The 18004-nt window shown below is 40.4% G+C and overlaps 1 protein-coding gene across 4 annotated transcripts in view; it reads right to left on the bottom strand.

The window, feature by feature from the left end:
* Positions 1-18004, bottom strand: part of COL4A4 (collagen type IV alpha 4 chain) — a 137494-nt gene that overhangs the window by 107442 nt on the left and 12048 nt on the right. For 3 of the 4 annotated variants that reach the window (XM_030574727.1, XM_030574728.1, XM_030574729.1), the window contains exon 3: positions 16082-16159. In XM_030574727.1, the coding sequence (XP_030430587.1) occupies positions 16082-16159 (78 nt within the window). Of the gene's footprint in view, positions 1-16081; positions 16160-18004 lie in introns of those variants that run through there. The other variant, XM_030574730.1, reaches the window with a different exon arrangement.

The raw sequence follows: 18004 nt of genomic DNA, 5'->3' as shown, positions 1-18004 counted from the left end.
GGCATTGCGGGACACTTCTGGAGGCTGATCAGAGCACATTAACAGACCAGGGCATCCACATTGGCGCTGCGGTGCTCCAGCCAGGGCACATCAGGCATTGTGCCTCTCATGGAGGTGGATTACCAGGAGCGCTCCAACTGCTGAGTCAGAGCGCTCTATGTGCCTTGCCAGCGTGAACACATTGTGAGTTAGAGCGCATTAAAGCAGCCCCATGTGCCCTTGGATTCCCTCAGACAGAGTAAGGGCTTCTTACAGCATGTCTATAAACAGAATTGCTCTGGTTTATCTCAAGCTGTGATGTTATACCAATTTAATTAAACTGGTACAAAAAGCAGTGGACACACTTATTCTGGTGTGGCTTAAATCGATTAGGGATCGATTTACACACTAAACTGAAATAACAGTGTCCACACAGGGATTTGTACTGATTTAACTAAACAAATTTAACTAAACTAGTGCAAGTTTGTGTTTAGACAAGTTAGCAAAAAGTTAGCAAAAAGAGGTCAAGCTCCTTGTTATACATCACGTCTGAATTTGACCCAAGATCTCTTCTCTCACAACAAACACCTTAGCCTGTCTAGATGACCAGAAAAGGTGATTTAAAAAATCATTTTAGCCAACATTATTTGAACTGCCTCTTAATACCTGCCATAGACACAGTTTAACTCCTTTATAATTATGTTTGCTGCTCCCCACCCCTTTCAAGACTATAAATTGGCTGGTTGGGAGAGGCAAGCGAATATCATTGGGAAGTTCACATTAAGCATCCAAAGTCACAGGTCTGGGTTAAGCTCCAAAGTGGGGATTTCTTTGTTTCCGTATCTGCTTAAGTTAATATATTTTTCTTTCTTGTTATAAACAGAGCTACGTTAGAGAAAGACCTTGCTGATGTTATCTCTGTGTTTGATTTCTTGCTAAATTATTCTACCACCTAAGAGCTCTCCCACCTCACAAAGTACTTGGGGTCAGGGGCGGCTCTAGGTATTTTGCTGCCCCACGCACGACAGGCAGGATGCCTTCGGCGGCTTGTCTGTGGGAGGTCCCCAGTCCAGCAAATTTGGCAGCAGCCTGCGCGTGGTCCGCCGAAGCCACGGGACCAGCAGAGCCTCCGCAGGCAAGCCGCCGAAGGCAACCTGCCTGCTGCCCTCACACAACCTGCCTGCTGCCCTCACGCAACCGGCAGAGCGCCCCCCGTGGCTTGCCACCCCAAGCACGCGCTTGGCGTGCTGGGGCCTGGAGCCGCCCCTGCTTGGGGTGAAACTGGTGTGCAGGAATCTTTTTCTACACCCTTATTTTGTTTATTTACAGGATTTCACTTCAGAACTCAGCAAAGTCAAACAGCTTTTAGTATGCTGCTTTTCCTCATTCCCAACTTGACCTGTGAAAGGTGGGATGCTCTCCTTAGTTCCAACACACACACAAGCAAACTGGGCATCTGAAAAGGATAATAAGGCAGCAGTCTCTTCAAGCAGTAGAACTGGAGAAAAGGATTATCTGCATGGATTAAGCGTGTTGAGCCAATTCTACTTAAAAGTACTATGAAACATTCCCCTTGCATGACACATTAACAGAGAATGCCTTTGTTTGAAGAGTACATTTGGGATCAAGTCTGATCTTTAGCTGTATGTGCACAGATTCCACTGAACTCAAATAGGAGCCACATGTGTATCTGAGAGCAGAATTTAGCTCTCTGTGTTAAACTTCCATGCTTTCCTATATGATCACAAAAAGAGAATCCCTACTAGGGATGTGACAAATGCTTTAATTTTTTTAATAACTGGATACCATTAATAGTTTGTTTTTAATATCTAGACTGCCACACCACAGGGCATCACTGGAATGCAGTGTGTTCTGCCCACACCCTTCCCTCCCTTTGTGTCAGGGGAGGATTTGGCTTAATTCCTCCATGCTGCAAGGATCCCTAGCTCCTTATTTAATGCAATTTTAGGATAGTGCAAAGAAGCTATAGATTAGGACAGAATTTAGCTCTAGCTGTTGTTCCCTGATGGTGGGTGTGAATTTGATCTAGCCAGTGACTTCATGACCTTGTTGTAATTAGGATAGTTTATGCTAATATGATCCCTCCCACAGACTCCTTCCAGCAATAAACAGGAATAATAAAGCCCTGGAGGCAGCTCAATGGCCCTGCATAGGATGTTCTCTGACTTCTTGGTGGATAGCTTGGCAAGTTCTGGTTTTCTATATGGATTCCGTCAGGACTCATAAACTGATAATTTCCCATTCTTTCCTCTTTGGATGTTGAATGTAAGTAATAAACAGTGAATCACTTGGGCAATATGGAAAATGCCTGTTTTTCCTCCACAATGGCAATAGGAGTGATGTCCGGTGTTCCCACACACCTGCTTGAGGGAGGGAAAAAAGCAAGAGTAGCTGAAGATTTTTCACTTGTGTTGACAGGGCAAGAGATGCTGTACAGCAGAGAGTTAGCATGAAGAGCTGCATCTGGCCATGCCTGTTCCTGGAATGCCAGCCTGAACCAAGTAGTTTTGCTTACCCTAGCAAACAAATAGACTTCCCAAGTGTAAGGTCATCTATGGCTTCCCTCTGAACCCACTGGAAGAAGGTACTGGGAGTGGAAAACAAAAGCGACTTGTTGATAGCTCCCGCAATTTGGATTACACCAAAATGGTGTAAGGGCTGTGGGTGTGAAAATTGAAGCTGAAAGTCACTTGTCAAAGATGGAAAGTTTGGCACATTTTCTAAAATGTTTCTTTATAAATAGGGCTTCTGGGTTTTGGTGTAAAGTTTTTAGTTTATTTTATGCAAACTATGACCCATTTTCAGACTGATTCATTTAAAAATCTAATATCCAAAACATTTCAGTCCAAATTTTCTCCCAGTTAAAATTTTCAATTCAGAAAATGTTCTCCTATTTAATACATGTCTACTGAATTAGACAACTTCTCAACAAAATACTTGGAGACATTCTCCAACAGAGAAGCTGAAAATTCAGAATAGCTTACATTCTTTTTAGTGAGAGGAAAAAACCATGAAAAATAGCTTAGAGGTTATTTTACCAATTAAAACCTAAGGCTAGACTGCAGAACCCTTGAGGTTATGCAGCACTTACTTAACACAAATAGTGTCATGTGCATAATGTTAATCACATGCAAAAATCTTTGCATAGTCAGGGCCATTCAGAGCGCCTGCTCATGTGAATAAGTGCATACCCACATGATTAAGGGTTGCACAAGCTAGTCCCAAAGTAGGAAACTAATTATAAAGGTGACTGTTTAATTAGCAACAAATGATGCAGCAAGCAGGCAGAATGATAGGAGACAAAACTTTATTAAATATGCTAGGAGGCGCTGCTGGGGCTCTGCACTTTTGGTCTGCCTACTCTGGCCCTGGTCCTTCTTCAGCATAGGTCCCTCCTGAGATCTGACCCTCCTTCTCCCATTCTACTCATCATGTTACAGGCACCATTTCCCGCTTTAGCATGTTTAAATTTAATTATTGTATTTAATTATTGACTTTATTTTTCAGTTTATAAAAGTGCCCCTCACTTAGTGTCTGCAGAATAATGTCACCATGAAAAAAAAACCAGCAAGATTTTCAAATTTAGGGTGTGGTCCAGCAAACACATAGGTCAGTAACTCCACTTGTGTGAGTATTCCCATTGACAAAGGGACTAGTGATCCAATTAAAATTACTCACATAAGCATTTGCAGGATTGACCCAAATGCATGCATAATGAAACATATACAATTGCACTGCCTAATTTTTGCATGCAAATACCTGATGTGCACATGGAAATCAAGTATTTGCATGTACAAATGGCCATGTGTGCGCAATTGAATTGTGTTCATACTTAGGATCTTTCCTTGCTTAAACTGGCAGTGTGTGACTATATGTTCTTAAATTTGGAAAAGCAATTTTATTTATTTTAGACAAAAGCTACAATAAGATGGAATTCAGGATGAGGGTAAGTATCAGTAATTTGGAATAAAGGCTATGGACTACAGTAATCATCCCTAAAATAAACACTGCAAATCCATGAAATTCAAGTAAGGTTACCTTAAAAGAAATCTGAACATGCTGAGGTATGAAAATGCAGTTAAGAGACATCCAAACAACCTTAACTTTGCCCTGTGGTGACAATAAAAGAGAAATGTGTCTTTAAAAGTCAATTTAATCTAATCAGGAACTGGATTTAAAAAACATTTTAATCTAACCTAAAATTAGACTCCTGACTGCGGCCCTAATATATATCAATCATGATTGTATGGTTATTGCATAGCGTCACTAAAAGGACCATTATATATATTAGATATATATTATATATATAAAATTCACAAACTTTTCTTTACTTGTACTATACAAGTGAGTGCAGTACACATTCCATCCCTGTAATGTGCAACGTGCTGCTTAGCTGCTTATTTACTTGTACTAGTGACTTTTCTTTTCCTGTGTTTATTTGCATCACAGTCATTAGATGCGTATACACCATACCAGACAGTACTTGCAGAGGGATTAAATGGCACTGTCAGACAAGGCCCTCCGGAGAAAAGAGGCCTTCTAAACTCAGGCAGAAGTTTAACATCTGGTTGCTATAAAGGAAGAGTAATTCCTACACACTAGTAGACCAGTACGTCTCCTGAGCAGACCTTGAAGTTTTCCTGTGATTTGGCCCATTCTCCTGATGTAAGAATTGGTGGATCTACTCAGCATGCTGATCTGTACCACAATTCATGGCTTTAAGACCAGTGAGGGATTACAGTCTGGACATTGTGAGTAGGTCTCGTCTATCAAGGAGCAGGAGGATATACTGGTGTTTTTTCGTGCTCTGTTAAAAGACTGTTTGGCAACTAGGCTGTCAAGATATTTGTCCATCTGCTTCTATTTTATCTGAACTTTAACATGTATGCACTTCTCTGTTCTTTTCTTCGACCTAGCATAGTTTCTATTAATTCAAGCGTGCCCATCACTGTTTCCATTCTTGATTACCATGGTATTGCTTGGCTCATCTTTCCTTTATTCAGCTCCCACTTCTCAAGATATCCTTGTCCAGAGGAGAACCCTTCCTAACTTGTCATCTTATGGGGGAGATTTTCTTTTCACAGGCAAAAATGGTGGTAGTGGCCCAACTCCCTTTGATTTCCAATGAGAGTTGGGTGCCTAACTCCTTTAGAAACCTCTGAAAATCCCAGCCATAATTAATAGTAGGTGCACTGTATAAAAATGAGATAAATACCCAGTAAATGTTATGTCAAAAACAGTAAGATAAAGATTTTGAAATCAATGGGAACTTCCAGGTGCTCAGCACTTCTGAAAAATCAGGCCACTTATATCAGTAACCTAAACATGGAGGAGCCTAATTTCAAGCTCCTATTCTCTTCTAAAATGTTACCTTAGTCTTTTCTTTAGGCTATCATACAGTGCATGAAGATAGCTTCACTTCAATCTTAATTTTACAAAGTTAAATATATTTCACCTGTCACTATTAATTGCAATTAAATCATGTTGATCTACACTTGTGTGCAGTAAGAAAAGTCACAAATCAAATTAAAACATGTTTTAAGGAAGCATAGAAAATACCTGTAATTCAACAATGACATCTCTATGAGCAGATGCACTTCAGTTTTAGAAATGTAAAGTAAAGTTAGATCCTAAAAGCATTAGCCCCAATTCACCATTTCATTACACTGAAGTAGCGGGTATGACAAAGTGGAGAATTGGGCCAATATTATTTAATTAATAATTATTTAGTCTCTACCCTCTATTAGTTTAATTCTAGCATGTGTGTGTGTGAGAGAGAAAGAGAGTGTTAAAATTCTATCTTTTCAGTGACTTACATCACACGTACATTAACTGTCCCATGGGGACCCTGCTGCGACCCCAAAAGTACTACATTAATATGGACTAGGGGACTTTTAGTGAGTGCCAGCAGGGTCAGTTAGTACCCAGATATGGCTTAGTTAGTGTGCGTATACTAGAATTTACACCCCTCTATGCGGGCTAATGCACAGCATAGACAAGCCCCAAGTCTCTGAGCGCACATACAAACATAGCAAACCTGTCTTCGGTGACTACTCAAACTTGGAGTTCTTGGAGCCTGGGGAAAACCAGCCTGATAGTATTTACTCCCATGTTGATCGGATGAAGCCTATGCCTTTTCACCTTGAGGACATGGTTGAAAGACTCCTCTGTTTACTCAGGCTTTTTCCCTAAGTGTGATGGGAGACTGCATTGTCAGTGTTCTGGAGGGATTTATTAGTCACAGAGACCACTCTTATTAGCCAACTGCCTGTCTTGAAGAACCATTCAGAACTATTTCCAAATGTAATGAGTACAAGTCTGTTATCTCCATTTTAATAGTGATTGCTTAATGGAAGCAAGTATCAGAGAGGTAGGCTCTGTGTTAGTCTGGAGTATCCAGTGTTAGTCTGGATCTGTAAAAGCAGCAAAGAGTCCTGTGACACCTTATAGACTAACCGACGTACTGGAGCATGAGCATGTCACATGCATCCGACGAAGTGGGTATTCACCCACGAAAGCACATGCTCCAATACATCGGTTTGTCTATAAGGTGCCACAGGACTCTTTGCTGCTTTTAATGGAAGCAGTTTTCTAATAAAAGTGCAACAGCCCTGTACTGAGTATATGTCAAAAATGCTCTACTGTCTCGTCATCTAATTAGCAAAACACATTATAGTGAGAGTTTACTGAAGAAAGTCTAAAACAGGCTACATTCTGAAGTTTATAATGCCACCAGTGCTTTATATATTCCATTTACTGTGCTTTATTTTAAATAGCCACAAAAAACTCCCTTAAAGGAAAATAGCAGCTATTTTTGTTGACAGTTATTCAAGCTAAGAATTGGATTACACATGGAAAATCCCTTTAACAAAATGCACTAACTCAGGAATGACAGCAGTCTGAGCACACTGCATTCAGCTAGAACACCTGTCCTCACGTACTAGAGTTGATTAATCATGTGATAACTGTTCAGACTCAGTCAGATGTACAGCTAACACTTAAACATTGTTTGGCCCAAGGACAAGTATAAAACAATGATGGGTTTGGACTCAAAGTCACCACAATGACAGAAGTAACATCTTTTCTGCAAAAAATCATTCCTATGCATTCAAGAAAGTGTATCACTAATAGTGCACTTTCAGAAAGTATGTTTTCACCCCAATGCACCTTTTTATGATCAATCAGTGGTTTTCAACTTGCAGTCTGCAGACCCCTGGGGGTCTATGGACTATGTCTAAAATGTCCACAAAAGGTTGTCACTACAGAGAACAGTGGTTTTCAACCTGGGGTCCGAAAACTATGTCTAAGATTTCCAAAAGGGTCGGCACCTTTGAAATTTTTTAGGGGTCTGCAAATAAAAAAGTTTGAAAACCACTGTGATAGATCAATGGCACTAGCTAACAAGCTTAAGCACTAGTTAGTCAAATCAATGTAACCTATAACCTAAAATACATTACTGAATGCAAATAACATTAATTAATCAAGTACAGGGTTGTCTTACTTGTGGAGCATGAGATGTAAAAAGCCATGTGTGTTCTTACCACATGACAAACAGCCCTAACTGTGCAGAGCACAAAGAAAAAGTAGATCATCAGAGAAGTTTACTCACAGATACCTTGTGTTTAAAAACTGATTCTGCAAGAACCAAGGACCAGGCCAGACTTTTCACTAGACACTAATCATCTAGAGATGTCTTGAAAGTCCAGTTAAAGACAGTCAGTCCTTGAATCCTTAGCTGAACCCCAAAAGCCTGCTAAATCTCTGTGCAAAATCCATGTAACTACAATAACATTTTACTATGTATGGGCCTCATCCAAAACACTTCTGAAGTCGGTGAAAATCTTTCCATGGATTTCAATGGACTTTGGATCAAGCATTTGTTTTTTTTCAGACTAGTCAACCAGAAAGTCAGTAATGAACACAGGAAAATCATTTCTTGATATTCTCTAAACTCTACCCTTCCTAATTCTACAGTTAAATTTTAAAGTTTGCTTCAGATTGTACTGGTTTACAAACTAACTACTTAATGAAAACAGGCTAAAATACAACACATTTAACTGATAGCTTTCCATGAAAAACCTGTTTTCTTGCAAACTATACCATGCTGTTTAATGGAGAATAAGTCAAATAAACACAGCCTTTATCTCACACATGAACTTTGATCATTTGTCTCTCTAAATTCAAGCCTATTTATGATTTGTAAACAAACATCAGCAACTAGGCTATTGCTTTCCCACCCAGAGTTCTGAGCCCCAACCGGCATTTAAAAACAGATAACTGGGGCTCTGGGAAACAGGATGTCTTGGGCAGGGGGACCACATTAACTCCATGGCATGCTCTGCAGTGAGATGAGCAAATCTGGTGGGGTCATGAAGGTTTAAGACCATGGCAGCACAAATCATAAGGAATTCATATAGCCTTGGAGGAGTGCAACTGGTACTAGAGAAAGGCCAATATCAATCCTGGGATCCACAAGCTTTAGAGGCTGCAGCACCTGCACTCTCTGCAGTCCCCGAATTCCCTCTCCTCAAGTTGAGAATTTAAAAGGACTCTACATAAAATGAATGATACAGAATTTTCTAGGCCATCTGTTCTTCCGTATGTTTTACCAAAGATAAGGTATGAAACCTTAAGTATTGTGCCTTCTTTTTATAGCAATAGGTAGCCACTCGGAAAGTATTAGAAAACAATGAAGTATAGAGTTGTAACCAGACTATCAAACTGAGAAATCATTAAATATTTCAACATATACTGTAATAACCAGAAGAAAGTCATGCCAAGACAAAGGGGTCAAAGTAAAGCCTGGAAATGTTTTAGTAAATAACCAGACAATTTCCTCCAAAGTAAAGACGTGATTCCTATTTTTTGCCTTCTTTCAGGATAGATCCCTTACTTAGGGATATAGAATGAGTACTGAGATCTGCATACCAAGTGAACTGAAAAGTGTAGTGAATCCTTTGAAATTCTACTTTGAAACTGGAACCTTACTTGGGATTGGTTATATCACCTCCATAGATTACAAAAACAAAACAAAACAAAAACATCCAAATGGGCATTGTCAGCAGGTCTATATTGCATAAGCCAATTCAGGTCAAGGACCCGCCTTCAGCACTAGGATGCATTATTTACCATTTCATTTAGCTGGGTCAAAGAACTATTTTTCCTGTTAGTAAAGTAGGGTTAATTATAACAGTCTTAAGTTGGTGGTTCAATTTGGTACCCCCTGAATCTTAGTTTTGGTTCAGTTTAGTTTTAGAAAATATAAACTAACCCAAAAATCATCACTAGTGTAAATAGGTACAACTTTATTGGCTAAAAAGGAGTTATACCTGCTTACATCAGTGGTGAGTTTGACCCACTGTTTTGTCAATATATACAATGGGTGTTAGAGCAAAACAGAGATTGAAAAAAGCCTGGTGTCTTTGTGGGCTAAGTGAAATCTAAGCTCCTGTGAAAAGCTGATATATTTAATACTGGTTAACTTAGGACTCTGAAACTGAAAAATATCTTTGTCTTTACCAGACAGTCTGTCTCAGGTGCGATACTGAAGATGGAAAAAATTTGTGATAAACAATTGAGCTCTACTGTGTTGCCCCGAACTAAACTGGAATAAATAGACATATTTGATAAGATGTTTACTTCTGGCATGTACATTTTGGTTAGTTTTGGAGAGGGTTACCTACTGTACCACACTAAGGGATTTCAATGTTCATCTCTTGTTTTTGCATCCCAGTAGAAGGACTGAGGAAGAACAACAGATGGTATCTCCAGCAAATTCAGAGTGAAATGTAAATAAAATTTGATGTTTTGGCTTCTGGAGAGCAAACTTCAGAAATAAGATATATGTTTTTGTTACTTTATAATCAGCAGCCTTCACAAAATCCAAACAGGCACCAAACACAGTCAGTGTGCCAAAGTTTAAAGAGAAAAACATAAAGGTTTGTTGGTTTACTGTATGCAGTGACATATCTCCCAAAATAAGTAGGACTGTACGTTGGGGAGAGGGGAAGATTTGAAATTATTCCGCACAATATAAATCTATGCAATATGTTATTTCAGAAAATATGTACATATATCAGGATCTCATTCTTCCAATACATTGTCTGTCTCAACTGATGTTTACTGTAGCTATCGTCCATAAAGTGGATGCTTTTGCTGCCTGCATAAAGGTTAACAGTAATAGCTATATGAAATATAAGTTTATTACATTTGAGGGAATCCTTCAAGTAGTATATAGATTTCAAAGTTGTTACATCACATAATGCAATTCTCACAGATTTACAGCTGCTTAATTGTATTCAATTTTCTTTTTAAAATGTCTATTGTTTACAATATATTCAATATGGAACATAGTGACAGCAACATCACTGAATATCTAGAAACCTTGGTACTAGTGCTGAGTATGCCCCTAAAAGGTTCAGAGGTTTGGTATGGACAAAAACTTTGGACAGGTTCTTGAGAGAGAATTAGTACAACTTCTAGCTTCTAGCAGACACAGTCAAAGAATCTTCTCCCATGGTATTTTGACAAAGTTTGGTTTTTAAATGACGTTTCAAATCAGTCTTTATTTTATCCAAACCATGATACTCAGTAACACTAAGAGATACTGTGGATGCCGTTAATCCCCATAAATAGATCTTCTGGGGTAACTCAAAGTTATCATACTATTACTGAAGTATGAAATATGTTAGCTCCCATATTATGAAAATCCTATAGCACAGAGGACAATAGTACAGACACAGTCTAGAATGGATCAGGGTAGAATCCAGGGTCAGAGCATCAGTGATCATCAGGCAGCAGAGCATGTAAGCTCACTGATATCAGTACAGCACCCAAGAAGGTGCATTCTGATTCTCTGGTGTCTGCCTTAATTTGCAACATGAACCTAAAAAAGAGATAGGCAATAGCTTGGAGCAGTGGGATTGACCCAGCTGGTGCGACTAGCAAGCACGGTGACTGCTCTGGTAGACTTGGGAACAACGTCGTTTTAATCCACTATTGTATAATATTTATAGTGAAAAGGAGGATGTGCCCTTCCAGTAACTTCTGAATAAATAATTATTTAGTCATTACAGTGGTAGCTCTTCTTATGATGTTTTCTTATATTAATTAGAGCTCATTTGCAATGTTTTATTTCCTTTCCAGTTTAGAAATGTCTCGACCTGACTGTTTTAGATGTTAGAAGAGAATGAGGTAAAACCTTTCTGGGAAAGAAACAGAAATGGATTAAATGTTATATTTTATTTTAAAAAACATGGAAAGATCTGAGATTGACAACTCAGGAGGCTGAAGTCTTCTGAATAAGTACAAGTGTGGAAAGTGGCAGTGAATGTTTCCTTGCATCATCCTGTGAATGAGCCTTAATCCTGGGGACTATCTGTATGAGTCAGAGAGGAAGAGTTCAGACTCCATGCTCATTCAATCCTTAGTCACACTGCTGAGGTTGCCTGCAAGGCCAGTCGTTCATGTCAGTTGTGGTTTTATTTTTTTCTCATAAGTATTTAAATAATTACTCCATAAAATTCAAAATATGGAGTGGGATCCTCAAATGGTCCCTAGAGTTCAACTGTACCTGTCCTTATGCTGGTGTATGGGGGAGCAGGAAGTGAGAGTCCTTCTTTTAATGGAAGTTGGTCTGAGCCCTTAAGGGCATAGGGAGACACAGGGAAAGGATAGTGAACCCCTTCCACATTGGCTAGCAGAGCTTGCTGGAAGCAGAAAGGAGCAAGAGCTGAAAGGATAGTAATGTTAGTGCTGTAGCATGCATTCTCTGAGATTCTAGCTGAGATTCCTCCTGGCATTTCCTAGTACAGTTTGCATCTTTCAGTGTGTGTGCTGGCTTAAATTACACAATTTGCATATAATATTGTGTGATAGACCCAGGACAGTTGGGTACAGCAGAGTAGCAGAAGGTAGATATACTGGCCACTGGATTAACAGTTTTCTGTTCCCTAACTGACCAGAGCAGGGGCTGCTCCAGGCTAATGAAAACACCTGACTCCAATTAACCAGCAAAGAGTCAGGTAAGGCTATTAAGATAATGTGACCACCTGACTCTAATTAAGGCCCCTCTGATACTATAAAAGGGCTCACTCCAGTCAGGCAGAGAAGTGCCGGGGAGCCAGAGGAGAGGAAGTGCAGCTGAAGGGCTGGTTAATGAAGACACCCTCAAGTCATTGATAAGGGAACCTTAAGGTAAGAGTAAAGAAGGGAGAAGCAGGAGAGCTGTGGGGAAGTGGCCCAGGGAAATATAGCAACTCTGGCAGTGAAAGGTTGGCTACCAACAGCTGCTACCATTAGGGTCCCTGTGCTGGAACCCAGAGCAGAGGGTGGGCCTGGGTTCCCCCCAACCCATCACTAGAGGAACACCTTCTAGGAGGGGAAGTCAGGCCCCTGTCAGGACAGGGGGCTAAACTGTTCTGAAACAAGCCCCCAGGGACAACAGAGACTGTGGGAGTTCTCTCACCAACCTCCTTGCTGGCTTATGAGGAAGAAGGCTCAGTAGACTGTATCTCTGGCCCTAGAGAGAGAAGGGATATGTGGAGGGTTGCAGTAAGCCACTGAGCCTAGCATATGCCACCTAGAAGCATTGGACCTATGGGGACAAGGTCGGAGCTCTGCCACAATTGACTTGTGATAGAAATAAAGTATATAGCTACAGTTACACTGAAGCATATTAAGTATACTGTATTGCACAACAGCATGGGTATTACTCTCTGAATTGCCTAACTCAATCACACTCCTAACTTATGCTTTACATTGTCAAAATACATTGCCAAACTTATCCATTTTATTCTCATCCACAACAATCTCACATTCAACAATAAACCCTTTGTCCAAACCATGGGAACAGCCAGGAGTACTAGGATGTTGCCCCACTATGCCATCCTTTTCATAGCCACCTCCAGGAAGAATTTCTGGGAAAATGCACCATCAACCAAAGATGTACCTGAGCTACATTGATGAAATTTTCATCCTCTGGACAGGCAACCTAAACTCCCTCACAGATTTCCACCACAACTTCAACCACCACCACCCATCCATTAAACTCCCATACCAGCATTAACTTCCTAGACATCACAATTATCTTAAACAATGGAACAATGCAGACAGCTGTTTACAAGAAACCCACCGATGATAGCACTTACCTCCACAGCTAGAGCAACCACCCCAGACAGACCAAGAAAAAAAACCAAAAACTACGGATTGCACACCCTTAGCTGTTACCTACCATACCACACTGGAACCCATATAGGTAACAAACAATTGTAACCCATACTTGATGGGGACCACATCCTAAAAGAAATCTTTTCCCCCCACTTTCTGGCCTTCAAACAAACTCCCAACTCTGCTAAGCTCATCATCAGAAGAAAGCTCCTCACCAACTGGGACACACCACCTCTAAGCAACACCAGACCCTGCCTGAACAACAGATGCAGAACCTGTGAACATATCTCCATGACTACGAAGACCAATAGTCCCCACATCACACCTTTCATGATTCCTGGGTCCTATACATGTTTATCACATCACATGGGGTATCTCAGTAACAACTATGCAGATGAAACCAGACAATCACTATGCTCTTTAATGAACTCATACAGAAAAATGATAAAAAACAAAAACCACAGGCAAACATTTTTCACAAAGCAATCACTCCATATCTGATCTTTCAATACTTGTCCTCAAACGAAACCTGCACAATACCTTCAAAAGGCAAGCCTGGGAATTTACTTCATAACTCTCCTAGACACCAAAATCCATGGACTTAACAGGAACCCTGGTTTTTTAGCTCTTTACAACAATTTGTAACACACTACACTGCCTGCTACTCTTATTTGCCCACTTCACACCTTTTCTGTATAAAAATCTAGCCCCCACTGCCAACTTCATTTCAAGTGTTCAACTCAAATGTGTTACCCTTTCTGCTTAACAAGCTGTCCCAATGTGTACTTAGTTCAGATACTCCACTTCCTTCCCCAGATCTGAAGAAAAGCTTCTGTGTAGCTTGAAAACTTGTACCTTCTGTGACAGGTTGCCCCCCATTCCAGTGTGCCATCTAATATACTGGGGTACCACTGAGCCTGCATGTTCCACCAGCCTGGGCTCCCTTACACTGTCCTGCTGAGCCAGGCCCTCAAGCCTCCTCCAGCACACACACAGTTAGGGCCACATTCAGCTGCAGAAAGACACAGACACTGAAATCAGCTCTGCATGGGAAGACTCAACTAGGGAATTGCCCATCACTGAAGTGCATACGCCCTCTGGGATGCAAATCCAGAACTATATTGTCTTGCACTGCACAGAGAACTGTACAGCATAAGCTCATGAAATTCGTCCCCTCCGTCAATGTGCAGGAAGATATGCACAGCTTTCCCTCCCCCTACCAATTATGAATTCCACAAACTTGTTTTAGAGAAAACAAAAACAAATCTATTAACTACAAAAAATATATTTTCAGTAATTATAAGGGATAGTAAACGGATCAAAGCAGATTACTGAGCAAATAAAACAAACACGCAAACTAAGCTTAATACACTAAAGAAACTGGCTACGAGTAGTCATTTCTCATGCTAAGTGTTTGTAGCAGATTGCCGTGGTTCTTGAAGACAGGCTGCTCTTGCTTGCAGCTTAAAACTCTAGGTATTTCTTTCACAGGCCAGACACTTTTTCCAGACTGGGCTCAGTCCTTCCCCATCCCCAACCTTGTTTTTGTTTCTTAGATGTTTCCAGCAGTCATCCTGGGCAGGGATTCAGTGAAGAATGAACCCCGATCAACTCACCCCCGTCTTAAAAAGGATTTACATATGGCAGGAATCCTTTGTTTTCCCCCCTTCCCCAAGTGGAAAAATACTGGTATTCTATCATGGAGTCCAGTACCAGGTGACATGATCACATGATCCTGCAGTGTCAAAGCAGACATGCGTCAAAGGCTGTTTGGAGCATCCCAGGAAACTTCTCAGGAAGGTGGGACATTAGCATCTTCAAAGACCTATTGTCCTCCCTAGTGGTTCAGTGACTTGTCCCCAGCTAACCAGCCAGACTGATTGTATTTTGTCTGGTGGGTGTTTCCCAGATGCAAACACTTCTGTAGTACAGATGTATAATCAATATTCCTAACTTCAGATACAAAAAAGATACATGTGTACAAATAGGATAATATTCAATAAACCATAACCTTTCCAATGATACCGCACAAGACCCATCTTGCATAAAATATATTTTAGATATGCTATAATCATATTATAACTATTTCTATATAGTATACGGAGAAGTATACCTTCCACCAACAGAAGTGCATCCAATAAAAAATTGACCTCACCTACCTTGTCTTTATCAAACCAGTAACAGCAGGCCCACATACTTATAAACAAATAGCAACTTGTATAAACTGCCAAAAACCGGTAGCATTTCAATATTCATACCCAGTGAGTACTATGTAACATCTCTAAGAAGATACTTAAATTACTAGTCCTAACCAATATTAGCTAAAAAACCACACCTGCTGAATTTCACATTTTAATTCCAATACAATGAAATAGCTCAAATTTTCTTATACCTAGGACACTTATCCAGTGCTCTGAAAATCATGAAAAGGCAATAAAAGAGTAGGAGAAGCAAAACAAATTTCAGATCAACATGAAGATAAAAAAGAACCTAAGTTTCTGCAAAAATACATTATAAAATGGCAAAGACAGTCTCCTTTGACTGGCCATTCAGAGGACATCTGAGAAGGTGGACAGATTCCAAACTGAAGATCCCTTAAAATGACATTTTTCTAATTGTCCTGCTCATCCTGAAAAGTCTCTAATCGCTTTAAAATGAAAGTTATGCTGTTACGACCCTACCTTCTCTGTGTGCTAATCTGTCTAGGTTTTTGGGCAGACCTATGGTCTTTGATATTGCAAGTGCTTGTACTTCACACCAATAGGCAGATTTAGATCTGTTTCCTATCTTGCCACGTTGGGACTTGCTTTTTTGAGGTCCCAATGCTCAACAGCCCTAATGATTTTAAATGAGAGATGTACACAAAATGAGCAATATTTTGCAATAACAATTATTGTTATATTAAATCACTTACTCTTGATCCCTTTTCAGGAAAGCACTGGCAAACTGAACAGTCTTGTCCTCCACATGGACCAATATATGAATATCTGCCCTAAAAATTAAGAGGTTATTAGTTTAGTTTATTTATATACAGTATACTTGTTATCCAATATAACACATTTTAATGAAACAACATCAATGAACAGCTCCAGATTTCATGGAAGTAGAGATGTAAACCATAATATAAAGAAGAAACTATTATTTAATTACATGAACCAATGCTAATAATTTAATGAAGATTCCTGGATTCTATACAAACATTTTTTTCAAAAAAAGCTGTTATTAATTCTTAAATAACAGAGAAAAAACGGAGCTCTCTCATTGGTCCAAATGTCTTACTAGTGGATTTTGATACCCAACCTCTATAGACACAATTCAGCTATGCTGATGTTATGTCAACAGTGATTTCCCAACGCACAAAAACAAGGTTTAGGAGCAATCTTGAGAATGTGGTATAAAATGACATATTAAAGGAACAATATTTTTGATCTTGGGGAAGACCACCACTACCTTAGATTCTGCAGTGTTATACCTGGGACCTATCACAACCAAGAACAGGAAAAGATAAATGTTTTCATAGCAGAATAGAAATAGGAGAAGCAGCATGGCTTGGTGTATAGGGCATTGTACTGGAAATCAAGAGCCCTGGATTCTAATCCCAGCTCCACCACTGACTTCCTGTGTGACCTCCAGCAAGTAACTTCACTTTTTTGTGCCTCTGTTTCCCCTCTCGCTTTCTCCATTTTTTTTAATGTAAATTGTCAGCTTTTTGGGTCAGGGTCCATCTCTTACTAGGAGTTTATACAGTGCCTAGGAAAAGGGGGCTGTTTTCTCAATCAAAGCCTCTAGGCACTACAGTAATTCAAATAAATAATCTTTAAAATGCTATAGCTTACCAAATTTCAAAGCAAGCCTTTCCTATCATTAGATAGGAGACTAGCTAGAGTGAGCAGTTCAGTACAGCTTCTGTACTGTACAACAGATTACTATTCTTTAACATGGTTAGTGCAAGTAAAGTTTTCTGTAAGACCTGCTTCTCTGAAATGTTTACAGCATTCACTTATGAGGCTGAAATGTGCCAGGCTTGGTGTCTGCCTGAAGGTGCATTTTACAGAATAGTTGAAAATGCAGAATTATTAAAATGAGCCTCTGGAGAGCTCTGTTGTCACAACCCTTTCTCAGTTACACAGGGAAGTGTGGAAAAATAAGGCCCTTTTCTCTCCTGCTCGACCCTGCTCTGCCTGTGACTCCAGCCACAGGTGAGAGAGCAGAACCTACTTGATTGATACTCCCCTGTTAAGCAGGTGGCCAGGAAGTGGTGGAGAGGGGTGGTAGAAGTCTAGGCTCCGCCCCTCTATTCATTGGTTAGAGTAGTTGGTTGGCTGCACATAGGGGGGAAATAAAGCCACTCCAGAAAAAGGGGTGAAGAATTTCCTCTCCAGAGCAAAGGGGACTCAGAACCTCAATTAATTCTCCAGACTGTTTTGAGGGCAATGCAGCTGTGCATAAGCGCCAGAGATCCCAGATTCGATCCCAGCCACCGCCGACCAGGGCCTGTTGGTTTTACAAGTGGGGCTCATCCAGGATTTCAGCTGGGAAGTCTCTGAAGCTCAGGACACGCTTCCTCAGCTAGGGGAAGTATGTAACCCACACACCTTGTGGCTGTGCTGTTCTGTCCCATTTAGTGGCACCAAGACCACTTAGAGAGAGAGAGAAAATGAGTCTGCACTACGGCCTTAGCTAAGAGGTACTGGCTTTTTAGTTCATGCTGTAGAGGCTCATGCACTAAGCTCCAGAGGTCCCCGGTTGGATCCCACCTGCCAACAACCTGGGTCTGTCGGTGTTACACCATGACTTGCAGGTTCAAGGCCCTGGGAAGAGAGCAAAGGGAGTTGGA

This window comes from Gopherus evgoodei, chromosome 9 (assembly GCF_007399415.2).
Source record: "Gopherus evgoodei ecotype Sinaloan lineage chromosome 9, rGopEvg1_v1.p, whole genome shotgun sequence".
NCBI lineage: Eukaryota > Metazoa > Chordata > Testudines > Testudinidae > Gopherus > Gopherus evgoodei.
This window is presented reverse-complemented; position numbering and strand designations above follow the sequence as displayed.